Source organism: Pseudoliparis swirei, chromosome 18 (genome assembly GCF_029220125.1).
Source record: "Pseudoliparis swirei isolate HS2019 ecotype Mariana Trench chromosome 18, NWPU_hadal_v1, whole genome shotgun sequence".
Taxonomy (NCBI): domain Eukaryota; kingdom Metazoa; phylum Chordata; class Actinopteri; order Perciformes; family Liparidae; genus Pseudoliparis; species Pseudoliparis swirei.
This window is the reverse complement of record NC_079405.1, coordinates 19,543,355-19,563,793: the sequence shown is the minus strand read 5'-3', so window position 1 is coordinate 19,563,793 and position 20,439 is coordinate 19,543,355. Positions and strand designations below refer to the sequence as shown.

The 20,439-nt window shown below is 40.3% G+C and overlaps 1 protein-coding gene across 2 annotated transcripts in view; it reads right to left on the bottom strand.

Moving 5' to 3' along the window:
- Window positions 1-20,439, bottom strand: part of LOC130207796 (receptor-type tyrosine-protein phosphatase gamma-like) — a 473,173-nt gene that overhangs the window by 161,806 nt on the left and 290,928 nt on the right. For both annotated transcript variants that reach the window (XM_056436504.1, XM_056436503.1), the window contains exon 4: window positions 13,104-13,252. In XM_056436504.1, coding sequence (XP_056292479.1) covers window positions 13,104-13,252 — 149 coding nt within the window. The remainder of the gene's footprint in view (window positions 1-13,103; window positions 13,253-20,439) is intronic.

Here is a 20,439-nt window from a genome sequence, read left to right as displayed (position 1 = left end):
TACCTCTCCCATCACAGTTATCATAGCACTTCCACATTTTTACTATTGGTCATGTACAAATACGAATCATGTACAAATAGTAACAGACTAATTAGCACACAGCACACCTGGGTCCAGGTAGTTTTACAGCATTCATATTGTCATTATAAATCAATATCTGGTCAATAGCGGCCCAAGGCGTCTTCTGCCTCACATCAAGTTATTCTGGGCATGATCACACTTTGACTAAATTTCAGAGATTGCATCTGTCATTAAGTAGAATGTATTCCACTTTTGTCAGCCATGTCAGCGAGGAATACATCCTGCCTCTTAAATATGTCTATTTGTATATCCTCATGGACCGCCCTTCATCACTGTGTTGATGCCTGCGTTGATGTGATTTGAACTGATGTAATGAGCAGTCATGTGTTGCACCATCACAGCGGTTGCAAAAAATCTCTGAGTGCACACTCACCGAGGTGTTCTTGATTGTTTGACAAATAGATGCCAAATAAAAGTTTATATTTTGAGTTTAAAAGTGATTTAAGTGATTAATGTTGTTTGTGCTGTGCACATTGATTCCTATGCTGTTTTTTGGAGTGCAGTCAGGAAATGGCTGCAGGGAAACACAAATAGAGGTATGAATTGAGCAGTTTTATTATTATTAAGTGTAAAAAAAAAAAATGCTCTAATTTTCAAATTGTCCCTATATACTTTCTCCTCCTTGGAATTCTGCCACTGTGTGTGTGATTAAACAAGGTACAAACACGACTTTAAACCTCGGCACCACAAGTTTGTGGAAGCTCGGTGTTCATTTTTAGCTGCAATGTAAGAAAAACAAGATGAACACAAACAGTTTGCATATGGCTCTTTGCAGACAAATAGTGCGACAAAATGAAAACTGCTACCCAGCGTTATCATTATTCATGTGATGAGTTAGGGGCCTGGATGTGCTTTCCATTTCCCACACAGCAAAGGTTGATGGGAAATAAGATCCCATTCATCAATGACACATCTTTATCTGCGATACCTGCGGCAAAGCAAAGAGAGGTAGTGTGTGTCTTTGTGTGTGAATGAGTGCACAGAATCACCGTATCCACAGACACACACCGCCCATGCTCTCGTCCCCCCTATCGCGTGTTAATTTACAGTGCCTCTCTTATCTAGGCAGGTGGGTAAAAGCTGGCGGAGCAATTTCTGGAGCCACACACACACCAGTCCCTTCCTCCTCCATCTTTCCATTCTCTGCTCCTCGTTTATCACATCTGCGAGGCTTCGGAGGGGGTAGAGATAAAATGAGCACTGGCAATTGTCGGTCAGAGAGAATGGATAGCTTAGCGCCCGGGCCAGCTAGCCCTGATAGCACTCTCCCCTCCTCAGAGGAGATTGACATGAGAGTGCCATAGCAGCAGGTAGCCTTAAACAGACACACCTGGGATATTTAACTAATATCAGTCGGTCTCTGATATAATGCGGCAAGTGGTTCCAGATTTCACAAGTGATTTTATCTTTATTTTAGAATGGATGAATGTAACTCTGGTTGCCTTTGCAACATTAGTCAAATGAAGGCCATTCTGATGTGTGATTTTCATTGCCAATGGATTTTAAAAAGAATGTTGTATTCCATGTTGTAGTGAAGCATTCATTGAATGTGCTCATGTCTTCGTTAAACTGAATGTGTTCGTTTAAATTGATGAACTGATGAGTGCCGTTGACGTAGGTAGTAAATGAGGCCCAAGCTAGCATGCCGGCATTGGCTCGTTCAATCACAGGAGCGGAGACATCAGCCGCTGTGTGTGGAATTTGCTTTACAGTCGAGTGTTAGATGGAATAATTTATACCACTCTCAAATTACTCTAAAATATGAAGCTACTGCCTGCAGCAGCTTCAAAGAGACTGGAAACAGCTAGCGTAGCCCGGTCTGAAGGTAAGAAAATGTAATAGGCTACACCCTCTCAGAACATCAACTTGATGACAGGCTGAATGAACAAAGTGAAACAAGATGGCAGGTCAGTCTGCTTATCTGTCCAACATATTTCTAAATATATTTTCAATAAGTTGTTATTTTGAAGTTGATTCACAATAAACCTGTTGCCGGAAACTGACCCATAATGCTATGTTCACACCAAAAGGCCCAAAACGCGTGAGTTTACTTCATGCAACAATTTGCCGTGTTCACACCAAAAGTGTTGCGAAAATCCACGAGGGGCGGGGCTTATCTCCGTGGCTTATCTCGTTACAAACGTTATCATTTCCTTCATCCACCACAGAAGAACTAACCACTAGTTCTGCTTTATACTTGTTGTGGACGTCCCACAAACGTCGGAACATCTAACACCCTCATGTTTGGATTCAGTATTTACTGTGTAAGGAGTATCTGCTCTTATATTTTTTCCCACTACCCGCCAAACAAAGGAAGCCCTGAGTTTGTGTAAGCAAGCAACGTCAAGGTCTTGTCTTGACAATTCAGAATTGACCACAGAATTGAGGATACCTGAGGGTGAATTCATACACGTTTGCCCTTCGATGCAGAGCACACAACCATGGAATGAATGCACAGGACACAAGGGTGTGCATACACACACAGGATGAGTGACACACAGCTAGAGAGGTGTGCGGCGCTGCCTGGCAGTGCTGTGCCTGGCATATCAACCAGAGCATTACTGTTTAAAACAGCAGGTAGGGACCAGCAGGTCCCTACTTCATCATGCTATTCAAGGGCCCGATTAGGCCACAATTATTAAATGGCAAGGCTTGTAAATCATACATCATTCATGTGGAGCGCTCACAGAAAGCACAAGAACACTCCTCTTCTCCTCCACCCCCCACTGTAACACGGTGAGAGAGTTAAAGGGTGGAGTAAAACGGAAAGGGAAAGAGACAGCAAGGAATATGAAAAAGGAATCAAAAGCAGAAAATCCAACCAGAATGAAGGAAGTCTTTGTCTGTAGATATGCATGTACTGTATGTCCTTCAATTTTCTTCTTTCACTTTTGGCAGTTGTATTGCTGAGGACTATTTATTTATCGACAACCGTTCAACCGATCAATTTCACACTTGGCTGGTATATTGCTGAGGACCTGGGGAGGCGCAGATTTAAATGGGAATTTGTTTGGTGGAGCGGTTGTCAAGAAAGCTGCAAACAGCAATTCGGGAGGCTCAGCGATCAAGCTTGCATGTTTTGAACGGGGAATGGTGTTCAAAGTAACATATGGATGAGAGGGCATGAAGAGATAGGACATGGATAGAAAGAAAGAAGAAAAATAAAGCTTGTTAAACATGTGTGTTTTTACAAAATGCGCTCCCCAGAGGAGGATTCCTATTGTAGTCGGTGATATCATTATGCCAATACACAATAGGCATCAACTATAATGGGTTAACTTTGTCAAGCTCTGTGTGTGTGTCTTTTGAATGTGCTTTGTTGAGACGCTGCATTTCCATCAAATATGGTGGAATGGATCCTCTCTACATTCCAAACCAGACCTCTCCACTCTCTGAGACGATCCGGCTTCCACACCTATGAACCCAGGGAATTTGGTAGAAGCGCTGCCATTCTTGTGCTGCACGGAAATGACAGCCACAGCATTTCTATCACTGAGCATGACACTCTTAAATGTGAAATTCTTAGCCGACAAACTGGACGAGGGCACCATCGCAATCTGACCGAGGTAAGGTCCACGCTGACTGCTCAGTTATGTGCTTCACAGACACTTGGCCAATCTCCGGTGCACCTGTCACTGAGCTGCTGCAGATGATCGCTTTAAGAATTGCTGAAACAACGGAACGGTAACATCTGTTAACCAAAGGTGGTGTACTAACGCCACACACACTGCAGAATTAGAGACAGTGACTATCAGATGCCGACCATTTAGTTTGCCCAGGGAGTGTGCATCTTTTATCTCGATTGCTGTTTATGTTCCTCCTGGGGCTGGGGCCACAGCAGCTTCACACCCACAACATGGACACAGATAACTCAAACCCAGACTCATTTAGTTTCAGGGTGATTTTAACCATGTAAGCTTAAAAAAAGTAATTTACAAGTTACAAGGTGAAAATCTTGACTTTGCAATAAGAGGTGACAAAATGAGGTGACCAACACCACACACTCTTCACTCCTACAGTATTGCCAGAGGGTTAGCAACAGTCAGACGGAAGTCTCCTCAGAACATAGACAGGGTTAATGAGAATCAACTGACTGGGAAGTATTTCAGCAGTCAAATTATGATCTTGTGGTCACCTCTTAACATTTTTTTAAGGCAAATGTATTCAATAACTAACCTTTAAAAGTGTCTGGCAATGAAGCAACAGCTTGTAGTTGCCCAGACTGAAAATATAGTTGCTATTTTTCTTCACCTTATGTTTAGTGTGATTATGATAATATGGTGATTCAATGTGACATGAATGAACTCAAGATGAATGAGAGTAACTGACCAACATTCTTTGTGTTTTATCTGATACTTTACAGAATTTGAATCTTGTGTTATCAGTTAACGTGTCAAATCTCAATTCCTGGTACACTCTGATGGCAACTGTAGGCAAAGAAGTGGTTGCCAATTTCTCAAACGGTTGTAAATGAAAACCTGGCAACCCTGATGTTGAGCGCTGTTTTTCCATTTAATTCAATGAACTATCTCAGATTTGTATCCAATCTCTTTTAAAGCATGTTTGAGGTCCGCTGTTATTTCTCCTGTGCCTCAATAAAAGCTGTGTCAAACTGCCTGACTGAGTATCGACCTGTCGCCTTGACATCTGTTATCATGAAGGTCTCCGAGTGCCTGCTTTGCAGTCACATGTCCAGTGTTGCCCTTGAACCCTTGAATTCATGGGTCAGGAGCGACTGTCCTTTGCTGAAATCTGTACCATTAGACTTCAGAAGAAGGGACACAATGCCCTTAATGACTCCTCTCACCCTGGAGCATTACACTAAGGCCTAAATCACTAAAGTGCTGTTATTATTGTTGCCTGTAAAACACTGTAGAAATGGTTATTGGAATTATTTATCATTATGACTTTTTTGGCCTACATTGGCCACAATGAGGTGGGTCCGTGTGTGTTTTGTTTGGTGTGAGCTCCCCAAACTATTGACTATGTTGGGATGTCAATACAGCTTTGTCACTTCATATATAAATCTTCCTGATGAAATCCCACCATGGTTGGTTTTATTTGTAGATTTTTTTGAATATGTGCTGTTGAGGATTCAGTTCAAACACAATGGAGGACCTTTGTCTACTATCGGCTAACTGTGCCTAGTGTGTGTCCATATATTAGTTTTCCATTCTCTCTCTACTGAGATCCCATTGTTCAATTTAGCAGGCAGGCAATGAAGTTAACCCGGAGAGGCGAGGCAGCAATCAAACCGTGCTTCTATTTCACTGCAGATGCTTTGGTTGTATGAACCAGCATCATATTCTGATGGTCTAGTAGTCACTCACGGGCATTGCTGATGCACTGTATCCGCTCTGTGCTTTTGAAATATAGATTCATGTGGAATATGCCTACTACGAGCTATTCATACACTGTCATATTCATTGAATGTGTTTTAACTCTAAATCTGTCCTTCTGTACACATTACATCTACAGGGCTCTCAAGTTTTGAAAACAGGCAAGCGTGACATTTCCATCAGCACCCGATGCTCACCTGTGCGCGCATCGCAGCTGAGCGTTGCGTGCGCCGGCATCGAGCCGAGAAGAGTTGTTGACGGGGGGGGGGTGCTAGTGACTATTTTTTTGCTCTGTCCCAATGCGCGCAGACCGGCATCGGAGCTCTGCTGCAGCGACCGCGATCGACCTATCGATCGGCGTATTGAGCACCCCTGCATTCAAGCATTAAATAGCCGAGAGTTTTTTTCAGCGTGAGAAATACGATGTGTGGCGGGAGTGCGTGAGCTAAGACCGAAATGCGTGAGTCTCACGCTCAATGCGTGAGACTTGACAGCCCTGCATCTATTACACCTGTCTATCCTGGAGAGGGATCCTCCTCTGTTGCTCTCCTGAAGGTGTCTTCCCTTTTTTCCCCGTGAAGTATTATTTGGGAGTTTTTCCTGATCCGATGTGAGGTTTTGGGACAGGGATGTCTATATGTACAGATTGTAAAGCACTCTGAGACAATTTTTTAATTTGTGAAAATGGGCTATACAAATAAACTGAATTGAATTGAATTGAATTCATTTACAGTAAGTTGTATCACCAAGAACTAATGTTAAAAAAAGGATGTCAGTACACGGAAAGATAATGCACAGACAGTGCATTCAAAAAGCTACCACAGCTGGCACTTTAACAATAACAATCTAATCACACATGCCAACATATCTGGATATGTTTTAATGTCAAACAGCAGATAAGTGATAGTTAATATAATCTATTTTCCCTGATCAGATGTGAGGTCCTGGGTCAGGAATGTCGTATGTGTACAGATTGTAAAGCCTGCTGAGGCAAATTCGTGATTTGTGATATCGGGCTATATAAAATAAACTGAATTTAATTGAAACTTACTGTGCTACAAGTACATTTCTGAATATTAGTGAATTGTATGTATACATTGAAGAAGACCTTTTAATCATGATATTACACTCAGGTATTTATATTCTTGGCAGATAAGACATAGTTGAAGAGGACTGGTTTAAACTATATGTTTATGTAAAGATTATGTCCAGAGGTAATTTTTTACGATTTCTAAACACGATTTCTAGGACTGCTTTAACTTTCTTAATTCAAAAGATACACATTACGGTTGTGTGATTTCATCTTGGAGCAGAGTAAATAAATATTCGTTAGGGCTGGATGTCGGTACTCGATAAGTTATTGACCAAAATAACCCAGTCCTAAATTGCAATCGAAAAATGGCTATGTGGTTTTTCCTCGCAGCCAATCACCAAAAGAATCTGTGACATTTGTTTGCAATACTTTGTTGCCATGACAAATCATTGTTCTGAGCACAGCCGTTATATCAAGATCAAAATGGAAAGCCTCAATATAGTTTAACTTTCATTTCAAATATGTAATGTAAATATGAATGAAATTAGCAATTAAAGCACTAAGAAAATAAAAGTAACATAAGTAAAAAAATGTAACTGCATCGATATTTATTTGTTGGTCTTAAATTGATCCCTTATATTATTAGGCTTAAAATATGAATGGAAATCATGAGGTCAGTTAAAAAAAATACTTTTAAAATCCCGCCCTTATTATAATGAATATTTGTAAAAGTGTAACATTTTTCAGTTTACATGTATCATAATCTTGTTTGTTATTTGGATATGAAATAATCATATTAAAATGCCAATTTCAGCTTCTCTGCAGAAATATCAGTATCAGTAGTGGCCTTAACGGACGGATCAGCTGAGCCATACTGCAAATATTGAATCTGGCACAAGGCAGAGGTGTGTGTGTTTGTGTGTCTCTTGGGAAATAGTGTAGTTGACTGAGAGGCTCAGTCAATATGAGAAAACAGGCTTGATTTTCAGTGGAACTTTGTAAAAGTGCTACATGGGAACTTTTCTTCGCTGATGTCTCACTGCTAAATCAATGGTGACGGCATATTATAAATCTAGCAATTTAAAAACAGCAGTCCCACGAAGCTTCATTCATTCTTATAGGAGGTTTTGTGCTTTCAGCATAATCTTTATTCTCTGGCAGACAGGTAAGCAATATTTCTAAACTGAGTAGTGAGGACAAATGCATATTCTCCATACAGGGCTGTATCAACCACTGATGCAAAGTCACCTTAATGCAACGTTCTGGAAAGGTTTGCAAAGAAAAGTTTGGAGTGGAAGGAGAAGCTCACAATTCAAACTGAACTGTCGGTGTGTTGATCTGCCAAATGTCAAACGATACATATTCATCTATTTGGCCAGCCACAGTACAGAGGCAAAGCTCCAGGAGAAGTCCAAACAGAGACGGCTGACATTTCAGCATTCAAGAGACTGACAGCTGCACATAAACAACATGCAACACACACACGCTCAGAAACGCTCAGAAACACACACTCACATTCACACACATGCAATCAGTATAGTTTGGGGCTGTTGAAGCTGAGTATCTCTTAATGCCAACAATCAAGTTTCAAGACCATTTATTTACTTTTGGGTAATGCCACCAGTGTAAAAGTTGTTCTTGAAGATCTTATTTTACAGACGTTTCTAAAAAATAAAAGAGACAATTTTCTGTATGATAACAGTGGAAACTGCTTGTAGTGATAATGGTTATAGTGAACGGCTTATATGGAACAAAAAGCTTTTAAAGATTAATTCCTATACACATGCTGTTTAGGTAATTCACTTGTAGTGATCAAGTAGTCCACTTACAGTTTTAATGTAGGCCCTTTTAATGATAATATGGCTGTATTTTCAAAGTTAATGTTAAAAATTCTAAATGGAAAAAAATGCAATTCTCAATTGAATTTGTATTGAAATACTTGTTTCTTAGCATTAGTATGTATTCTAATCTGCTTAGAGCTAGTATTAGCTAGTAATAGGAAGTCAATCGGGTCATAATTCATCTTTAATATTTATTTTATATTAATGTGAAAACAATTATATGTATTCAAGTTTCAAAACTGCATTTTACATGATAATATAATGTTCCTTCTCCCAATACTTGAATGCACGAATCAAGTCAGTGAAAACATCTCGTACATGCTCATGGCCAATTGATCAATAATGAAAACACATATGCAGTTGTTCAGCACTTTATTGTGAAACTACCGCTACAAAAGTCGAACATGTCATGGTCCACTTTACTGTTGCATGCGTTTTAAGAGACACTAATTAGTCAGTATTTAGTAGCTATTTTGGTCTCTCATCTCAATAATGCCGAACACACATCTAAAGCCATTAATCCTAATCAGAGCTGAGTCACAACAGTTAGACCCTTAGCAACTGCAACACAAATACAAACCAATTTAACATATTCAAAAGGTTGGGAGGAAAGCAACATCCTATACGTAAAGTCATCCAACCATGTGCTACCATGTGCTAACATGTGACACAGTTCCTAACAGAGAGCAGCGAATTAAAAACACATGGGAACGCTGTAACTCATATGAACTCAACTAGCAAAATATGGCACATTCAGATTGAGCAAAAAGAACAGCTGTATTCATTTCCGAAAACAAACTCTAATTAAATCTAAAGCATTTTAAAGAATCCCTCAGAGTAGTATGCTGTGAGTACAGGTACAAGCAGGCATGTACACCCATGTGGTTAAGGTCAAGGAAAAGTGGTGGTCAAGGTTAAATAATAATAATGTTCACACTGATTTCTACCATGAGACAGAATTCTGGAGACGAACGCTTCCTCACCCTGAACTCCATAGCCGTACTGGATACCAATTTAGATGAATCTCACTGTATTGAGTTGCAATGCCTTCACATATGCTGTCAGGCATTAATTTATTATTTCAGCGGCTCATTTTCATGTTCCATGCCCTGTTGCACAGAGTATGTAAGGTGGTCCTTTTATTGGGTGCATTTGATAATTGGATTGGCACTCACTCAGTGCTGTTGCTGAATACAAATTGCGATTAATGAAAAAGTTTTACATAAATATGAGAGACAGAGCTCAGAGACCGCACTCATCAAGCAAAGCTTTTAGATTTACATTAGTGGTCAATAGCTAACATAATTTAAGGGGAGAGCTGTCCAATACTCTGTGGAAACATAGAGAAACAGAACCAGAATTACATCTTTTCAAAAGGTTGCGTTGACACAAACACAATGAGGAGCATTGTCAAAGCAAGCCAGGTCTTTGAGGTGCACCCAATCTCCTGGCTATACGTAGCAGAAGAAGACTCCACAGCCCCCCCATGCTCACAGAGCAGCTCACCACAAACCCTGTTGCCTTTAATGCAGGATTCAATCCAAGTGATAGTTAGACCAAGAAGTGGTCTCTTGGTGGCAAATAAACCGAACCGAAATAATTCCTTACTTAGCAGTGAGAGATTAAAACAGCAAGCCACTTAATGTTATATTTATTTAGTCAATAGCCACTGGTTGGTTGTCATGTATAAGATACTGTGCATGAATTAACATTGATACCTTAATAGAATTAGCAGTTTGGGCCCGTTCAGTTCCTGTTAAGAGGGCACTTTGTTTAGAACTTATGTTGCCTGTTACACTGCATTGTATTATGCATGTCACCTACACATTGGACAGGGTTGATTGACCCTTCAAAGTTCCTGAAAGCCTCTAAAACCATAAGACAATGTATGTGTCACTTGCAATTGTCTCAGAATTGTCTCTTAGAAGCTTACCAAGTCCAAGGGTATTCGGCACACAGCTCTTACATATAAAATGACAATCCTCTTAAAAATTTAGTGAACTGTGCAGCCTATAAAAAACGATATTATCCAGATAGGGTTATCTTATATGTGATTTAATATGACAGGGTCTCAGCTAGGGCTGCAACGATTAGTGGACGTTGTTGATTATGAAAAATCGTCGAGTATTTTTAGTGTCGACGCATCGTATAATAAAAAGAGTCAGAGCTACCCGTAATTTTGGCCGGCCGGCATTTATGAGATTGGAGTGAGACACAGAGAAAATGTGATGTGGTGATCTTGGCAATAAAACATCTTTGTGTCGAGTCTTGGCTGTGGCAGCTATGGGGGTGGAGTCTCCAATTTGGCCTCAGCTACTGGCTGGTTGGTAATTAGCAAGCTGCTCTGGCTGATTGGCAATTAGTCAGAAGCCGACGCTGCACCCATAAAAGTGCAGCAGAGAGTGGAAGGAGAGGCGAGTGAGCAGAGGCGCCGTCGTGCGGTCTGCTGTGCTGGAGTGAAATAAAAGAATGTTACTGAACCGAACCATGGTTTTGGCAAATCCTTAATGCTTTGGGGGGAAACCCACGGGTGATGGCCCGGAAGTCGTTACATTGGCCAATAAGCATCTTCATTGGGGGGTTAGGCTTAGCTTGAATGTCAGCCCGCTACATCTACTGGTGTAATGTTGCATGGTGTATCCGTATCGTTTTTAACGTACGGATATCTTTTTAGTATCGATACTTCATTAAAATAGCGAGTTCAGAGCGCACACACTGTCCCGCGGAGGGCCTATTGCTCTATAATAGGAGGAACTATTGATGTAAAATATATTTTTTTCTTTTTACCATACGTGTTTTCGCCACAAGTTGTTTTTTTAATCAGATCAGTTCAGAATGTTGATCAGAACAATCAAAAGACCGTAGTTATAAAAGATTGAGGTTTCATCAAATGTCGTGTATGTGGTGTGGCTACAAAAAAAGTAGTCATTAGATTAGTTGACTTATCGAAAAAATAGTCGATAGATTAGTCGACTATGAAAATAATCGTTAGTTGCAACCCTAGTCTTAGCTTTTTACACTCAACTGTGGTTTTTCATCCTATTGCTGCTCTACCCAGACTTCAGTAACTGCCAAGGGCCAAACTAGAGCGTCATTCTGAAGCCTATTGAAGATGTTTTAAATTATATATATATATATATATATATACACTACCGTTCAAAAGTTTGGGATCACCCAGACAATTTCGTGTTTTCCATGAAAACTCACACTTTTATTTATCAAATGAGTTGCAAAATGTATGGAAAATATAGTCAAGACATTGACAAGGTTAGAAATAATGATTTGTATTTGAAGTATGAATTTTTTTCTTCAAACTTTGCTTTCGTCAAAGAATGCTCCTTTTGCAGCAATTACAGCATTGCAGACCTTTGGCATTCTAGCTGTTAATTTGTTGAGGTAATCTGTTGAAATTTCACCCCACGCTTCCTGAAGCACCTGCCACAAGTTGGATTGGCTTGATGGGCACTTCTTGCGGACCATACGGTCAAGCTGCTCCCACAACAGCTCAATGGGGTTGAGATCTGGTGACTGTGCTAGCCACTCCATTACAGACAGCATACCAGCTGCCTGCTTCTTCCCTAAATAGTTCTTGCACAATTTGGAGGTGTGCTTTGGGTCATTGTCCTGTTGGAGGAGGAAATTGGCTCCAATCAAGCGCTGCCCACAGGGTATGGCATGGCGTTGCAAAATGGAGTGATAGCCTTCCTTATTTAAAATCCCTCTTACCTGGTACAAATCTCCCACTTTACCAGCACCAAAGCAGCCCCAGACCATCACATTACCTCCACCATGCTTGACAGATGGTGTCAGGCACTCTTCCAGCATCTTTTCACCTGTACTGCGTCTCACAAATGTTCTTCTGTGTGATCCAAACACCTCAAACTTGGATTCATCTGTCCATAACACCTTTTTCCAATCTTCCTCTGTCCAATGCCTGTGTTCTTTTGCCCATACCAATCTTTTCTTTTTATTGGCCAGTCTCAGATATGGCTTTTTCTTTGCCACTCTGCCTAGAAGGCCAGCATCCCGGAGTCGCCTCTTCACTGTCGACTTTGACACTGGCGTTTGGGTACCATTTAAAGAAGCTGCCAGTTGAGGACCTGTGAGGCGTCTATTTCTCAAACTAGAGACTCTAATGTACTTGTCTTCTTGCTGAGTTGTGCACCGGGGCCTCCCACTTCTCTTTCTGCTCTGGTTAGAGCCCGTTTGTGCTGTTCTCTGAAGGAGTAGTACACACCGCTGTAGGAAATTTTCAGTTTCTTTGCAATTTCTCGCATGGAATAGCCTTCATTTCTAAGAACAAGAATAGACTGGCGAGTTTCACATGAAACTTTTTTTTCTGGCCATTTTGAGAGTCTTATCGAACCCACAAATGTGATGCTCCAGATAATCAACTAGCTCAAAGGAAGGCCAGTTTTATAGCTTCTCTCATCAGCAAAACAGTTTTCAGCTGTGCTAACATAATTGCACAAGGGTTTTCAAGGGTTTTCTAATCATCCATTAGTCTTCTAAGGCGATTAGCAAACACAATGTACCATTAGAACACTGGAGTGATAGTTGCTGGAAATGGGCCTCTATACACATCTGGAGATATTTCATTAGAAACCAGACGTTTCTACCTAGAATAGTCATTTACCATATTAACAATGTATAGAGTGTATTTCTGATTGATTTAATGTTATCTTCATTGAAAAAAACAATGCTTTTCTTTGAAAAATAAGGACATTTCTAAGTGATCCCAAACTTTTGAACGGTAGTGTATATATCAAAGAAATGTAACCACTCTGTCGCGTGGTAGATTGCACTTACCTCCACGGGGTAACGGTGGCCGTTAATGCTGTGATCAGAGCCTTCAGATTCGTTGTTTGGACCCCAATGAAACTCGACTTTTTCTGCCTTAAACCTCCCTGGTAGACCTGCTCCTCGTACGAAGTACTCATCCTTCAACAAGATGGCCACTGGAAGAAAGAGAGGACAGAGAGTCAAACAACATTCAACATATTTTTCAACGTATATAAATTCTGTCGCTCCTAGGAACAGAAGACAGAAAATTTACGTCTGCTGTTGATGTAAAGCCAAATGTCAAAAATTGCTCATGAAGTCATCACATGTGTGTGAGGACACATTTTGTTAAGGTCTATAGAAATAGATAGATACAAGTATTTATTCTGAGGACATGCCACAGGAATATATGTATTTATCTTTTCCATTTGCGCTGAGGAAAACATGGTCACACAAGCCACTTTTGTCATTTTACGTCGGCCTCTAAGGCAAGTCGTCAAAGGAGGTGCTAATTTGCCGAGCAAATCATTCTTTTCAGACAGTGCAAACTGCCCGTTCAGGCTCCTTTTGTTATTCCGTCACATCTCTCTGAAGTGTAGAGAAAATTAAGAGGGGGCCTTATTTGCACGTTCACAAATGGCTTTGAAACGAATCACGTGTTCCATTAACCAGTGCAGTCAAATTTCATCCCTCCCATTAATAGAAGAAGCACTCAATTGAAGAGAGTGACCCGGTTCAATATTTCATCAACACGTTGGCCGCAACTCTGAGTCATGAGGGATCACATACAAGATATTAAATTGACATACTATGTGAGCAGGAAATAGCATAGAATATTAAAATGCACAGTTAGAACAGTATTTCTGTGTCGACCTCAACCGAAACTCTCAGAAGTGCAGTTTACTACAACTTGAGTCTTATGATTGTAATATGCAAATTAAGACTTTTGCAGCATTTAGAGATGAACAAAAAACGAAAATATAACATTTTGCTTTAAATAAAAAATAAATAAAAAAACCATTTAGAGCATTCAACGATTAATCCACCTTACTTCCTTTACAAACCAATGAATAGCTCCTGTGTTTTCAGCAAGATTTCTGCTCGTGTTCAAAACATCCTGCTCGTCGGACCCTATGAGACGGCATAGATCCTATCTGCCTGATGGATCATCGAGGTCTGGGTCGTGGAATTCCTTCTACCAACTACGCCACTGCCCTGTTGAGACTCCGCCCACTGTTGAGACTCCGCCCACTCCTCCTCTCTACCTCCATCTGCCTGATGGATCGTGGAGGTCTCCATCGTGGAATATGCCTTCTACGAACTATTCATACACTCTGTCATATTCATTGAATGTATTTTAACTCTAAATCTGTCCTTCTGTACACATTACATCTATTGCACCTGTCCATCCTGGAGAGGGATCCTCCTCTGTTGCTCTCCTGAAGGTTTCTTCCCTTTTTTCCCCCTGAAGGGTTATTTGGGAGTTTTTCCTGATCCGATGTGAGGTTTTTGGACAGGGATGTCTATGTGGACAGATTGTAAAGCACTCCGAGACAAATTTGTAATTTGTGAAATTGGGCTATACAAATAAACTGAATTGAATTGAATTCAATTCAAACGCATCCAACATAATGTATCTAGATGTGAAGAGTGAATAAATAAATACAAATTGTAGAGTTAGGAAAATAAATTCGCAAACTCTTTAGGAGAATGATCTTGATTTGAGAAAGCGTTAGATTGAATAACAGTAGCCTACGGACTAGAAATGTTAAAACATCCACATATGACTTGAAGCAACCTATTATATTATGACTTAATTTTCTAAATCAGATTATTATTAGAGTAGCCCCAATATTCTGTGATAGCTGATGAACTAGCACTTCTGCTTTGTAGTTTTTATTGTTCTCTCTGTAATCAGCGGCTGTATTGTGTATCCTTCCCCAGGTCTTGGTAAGGCCCTTTGTGGCTTTTTAGGCAGAAGCAATTGGTTAAGGTTAGGCATAGACTTTGAGTCGCATTGGGATCGGGAACAGTGCCCATGGACTGGAAGATCGGGATGGTGGTTCACATTTAAAAAAAGCCTCCTGGGGTAAGCTTATGCCAGGGTTCTGGAAAGAAGGCTCGGACCATTGGTCGAACCTCAGATTCAAGAAGAGCACTGCGGGTTCCCAGCCTCAATTCTGGACATGAACTCTGGGTCGTGACCGAAAGAAAGAGGTTGCGGCTACAAGCGGCCAAAATGAATTTCCTTTGTAGGGTGGCCATGCTTAGCATGAGGTATAGGGTCAGCTTGGACATCAGTAGGAAACTTGGAGATGAGATACTACTCCTTCACGCCGAAAAGAGTTAGCTGAGAAACTTTCCGAGGTCATGAATCTTTTATTTTATTGTTTTCTTTAATAAGAAACTATTTAGAATAAATGATCTGCAAAAAAATCCTCTGACATCTTTGAATTGAGTTTGTTTTGCAAGAGGTAGGGTGTCATCCTCCCTCCATCACAGCATTCAGCAGCACATCCACCATGTGATCCCTGCGCAGGTGAAACTCTCATCTGTAAATCTGAAACCATGCAGAAACCATGCATAAATTGTGAGGAAATGCAGGGACATTTGTCTTGTTTAGCTATTCATTATGTAGCAGGGGGAGAGCATGAATCTACGTGTCATTTTGTTTTACAGCTGCCGTTTGTGTTAGCGTTCTTACATGACTCAAAACCGAAGCCATTTAAATGATGCTCTGCAGGTGGCCATCACCATCATATTCCTCTCTTTTTATTTGTTTCTCTGTGAGCAGGCTGGGTGGCCTTGGAGAGGTAAGTTTGAGTTGCTGAAGTCCAGGGTATACTCTGCATAAAATGTGTCTGCGAATTCTTCATCCTGACTGCGTTGATGGAGTCTTGTCTTTCGCCGCCTGTGTTTCTCACGCGGTGAAAGACAAGTCTGTGCTGGCGGATGTCAGTTGATCCTCTCCCTGAAGGTCAGCTCGTCGGTCCACTTGCACAGGGCATGACAGCACACATTGTGTCCGCCTCGGCCGATTGAGCCACCTGCACTCAAACAAACGGATGTCTCACATCTCAGTGGTGTACCGTCACCCGCTCATGATGCAGTGACTGAGAAGTGGACAGGATATTTATTCGCTCTCTGTGACCTTAATCAGTCACTGACAATGGGGAGGAAAACACAGGTATAGGTATAACAACAAGGATGCTCAGGGGATTTGAAAGTATGGAAGGAGACCTTGTTATTTTAATTAATAGTCAAAATGTGATTAGGATTAATCGCCTAATATGTCACTCTTTACTAGATTTTCCAAAATAAACTGCTTTGGAGTAGTTATTGTGTGTACCTTTCACACACAGCTGTTACATTGATATTGGCATCAGACAGCAAGCATGTGCATATCCTAAAGTGTTGGACTGTTTCTTTAATGTCTGTAGAAATACTTGGTCCCATTTCATGGACAACTGACTTTGGTGATGCCCTGCTGTTCCTCTAGTTGGGTAAACATTTGGTCCACATGTTCATGGTGTCTGTAGAAGATCTACAATATTTAACTTTTCAGATTCATTACTTTTTGTTTTCTAATGTGTCCCAACTTGTATCCATTTCCACATACTTCTTTGATTATATCAAGCATTATTTACTCTGCTTCCTCCCCGGAAGTGACTTCACATCTCATAGGGTCCATTCGACCTGGCTGTATCTGATGCCTCCTGCCTGGTGAGCAGGCCTCCTGTCATGGCCCTGCTGATGGGCCCCTCCCCCCCCTTTCTGGATCGTGGACCATGCCTACTACAAACTATTCATATACTCTGTCATATCATTTGAATATGTTTATGTAACTGTGTAATGCTTCCATCTGTACACATGACATATATTGCTTCTGTCCATCCGGGGAGAGGGATCCTCCCCTGTTGCTCTCCTGAAGGTTTCTCCCCTTTTTTTCCCGTAAAAGGGTTTTTTCTTTTTCTTTGTAGTTTTTCCTGATCCGATGTGAGGTCCTGGGATAGGGATGTCACATGTGTACAGATTTTAAAGCCCACTGAGGCAAATTCGTAATTTGTGATATTGAGCTATATAAAATAAACTGAATTGAATTGAATTAAATATATAAAATATATATTTTTTAGATATTGTGTGTTTTTAAATAAGGATCATTTATAATTGTTGCTTATACGGACAAAACGGGTCATGAAAGACACATACACCATGAAATGTTAGAGTTTTAATGAAACCTCGAACATATTTAATTTCACTTCATTACTCACGCATTACTTTGCACTTATAGCATATCTTTATCATCAACCGTCAAATCAGCATTGTTATGTGTGTGCTTGTACTAGTGAGCCATAACTATAAGCACATTTCAATTGTAAAAGATATTAACAAACTGACACCCAATATTTAATCAGCGCCGAGCAGAAGAGACCAAACTACCGACACTGGTGGTCAGCTGTTGAAACTATCATCTTCTGTAAGGTATACTTAAATAATGTGAAATAACTGCAAAATAGTGTCAGTAGTTCTCAATAATCTTCTAATAATGAGCAGATATCATGAAGTACATTCTAAGTTTGTTTTAAGGTCTGTGAGTAAAATCGTTGAATACGACTTTATTGATTCATTTATGGTTTATTCCATAGTGACATATCCAACATACTGTACACATAATGAACTGTAACATTTCTAATGTATCAGAGCTAACTGGAACAGAGGCGACAGCCAAACACTGCCTTCTCGTCACCTCACCTTCATCTTTATCACCTGCACCAAACGATTGTGGAAATAAAGCCAGTGACAGCTCTCAATAACTCTATCCTCATTGTCAGTTCTAATCATAATGCCTTAAGAAAACACAAGTAAATCAATAAATAGTGTTCACCTATCAAACTTCCTTTTTTAAATGATGTCCATGGTGGTGGATAGCAATCAGTCTGATTGCGTAAACATATAAATACTCCGATGAGACTGGTGATGTGTTATGTCATACGATAGATACTCTGAAACTGTTAGGACTGAGTTAATAAAAGAATTAGGAGAGAACGAGTGTTATTCCTCTCGTCTTTGTGATTCACCATAAAGACCCACTGCTCAGCAGCTCATCTCTATGCATCAACATTCATGAGGTGCTGTGCATTACTCATTTATGGTAGAATGTGGGCGTGTAGATGGATGTGAGGCTGAACCAGCTGCTCACACTTACAGGTTGATTTTAGATATATAAAAGGACATAGCTTACTGGCAGGCATATGCAAAGTTTTGTAAATATTAATATTTTCGGCCGTATGTGGATTTCCTCGATCACGCAAACATTTAGTGTGGATCCTACGGACTGTTTTATAAACGAGATACTAGGAGATTCTATTAGTTGCCGTCTTGTCTCCCTTCGTCATCAAGGCTAATACGATTTTAGAGAACGGAATGTGCCGAGTGAAGTTACAGTTAACCTACAGAAAATTTGGCAATTTATTCTAATGTGTCATCACGTACAACTCACACATCCTCAATTGAGCAAATGGTGGGATGTAAAACATTATTGTGTACACAGCTGTACTTTGGGCAGCACTCAGCGTGCTGTCAACGTTGATGCCAACCATCTGTGGCCCCTACCTCTCAGAAGCGTTTAAACTCCATTTCTTCACTGTGGGTGAAGGATCATCCATCTTACTGACAACCTGGATTTGTGAAAAATACCTGTGGCTGACAGGTAGGGTCCTCGAGATGCCAAGAGAGCCGATGTAGATGTCCCAGTGATGAACTCTACAGAGGCGACACCTGCCATGGCACTTGTACTAATATGGCTGCAGCATGTCTGAATGAAAATGTGATGTATAATCTTCATCATAAATGACTTGCTGCATATTGCACCTGTCTAGTTTTATATTCATGTGAGGGGAAGTGATGCAACAGATGTTTGACGTGTAGACACCTGCCAATATGAGCCGGGGTTATTAGAGTTGTCATACTTCTGCTTTTCATTCTTTCTGCACTGTGGTCTGTCACTTCGTTGCATGGTTACCAACATCATGTCATTAACATCTGCCAACTTTCCTTTGAAGAACATGAATGCTTCTTTAAAGTTTTTGACGACATATTGCGTCTTAGCTTTCGTAAATGTGATGTTCAGTGATAAGTGAAACATTATTCAAATAAAATTAAATGTGCACACATCAGCTATTTTACACCTTATTTTCAGAGTTCTGACCATCATTTTTAACAATTCTGAAAATGTTGTACAAAGTAATTGCTGTGATCTGGGAGCATGCTAATATTTCTACAATGAATCCACAAGACAAATGAGCAATGCAACAACAACACAGGTTATAAGCAAGCCAACAGTTAGCCAGATGATCTAAACTACTTGAATTGAAAGGGAGACAAAAAGTGAGCACATGCAGATGTTAGTCTTAATGCCTCATGAAAACTATGGTTCAAATATCAGTTAAGTAAAATGTAACTAGGAGTACTTTTTAGTGATGCTTCAAAGTTCCTCTCCTTCAAACAAAGTTTCTCATTAAACACTATTTTGTACAAGATTACCTTGAGACACACAACGGTATAATTGACCTTCGTCCAGTAGGTCTACACCTTTTTACTGAATCTACGTTAGCTTTTAGCTCCATATTTAGCCCACCGGCTGCTAACAGCTAATGCTAACTAGCTCTTTTCCTTTAGATTTCAGGAGGTATTTTTGTTCTTGACAATGGAGCAATATCAGGGAAGAACAGGGTAGGCTACATGACAATGTTTAACCACTGGTGTTTAGTACTAGTTTGCAGTTTATGTGCACTACCGATTGGGCAGGATGTATGGATCGTGTAATGAGTAGCACATGTTGTTGTTCTGGTGTAGCTTAAATGAGGGGATAAATTGGCCTAAGCTTGATTCTGAGATGAAAAGACAGGGGTCATGCATGGAATTCATAAGATTCATGTTGGTAATTTTGGTATCTCATGTCTAAACTTGACGTTGAGGGTGCCAGTGGAGAACAAGTTAGCAATTTGTAATAATCTGATGACTATCCAATAATGTTTGAAGGCCAGTAGATATCAATATGTTTTGCTCTGGATCAAAGTGTTGGAGAAACTAATAGATTAACTGTCAATCAATACAATCCTCAGGACCTGCCAATAGCGGGGCAACATATGAACTAAACAAGAAATACTGGGGAACCAGTGTTGCTTAAAGCAACACTATGTAACTTTTCACTTTTGGCGCCCCCTTCAGGTTTTTAGGTATTTAGGTATCGATTTCAGTGTCGTAAATACCCAGTGACGATAGATGCAGCCTCGCATACACTTGTATTGAGTTGGGATCATGTGTTGTCCTGTATTATAATATTATTATTATTATTATTTGT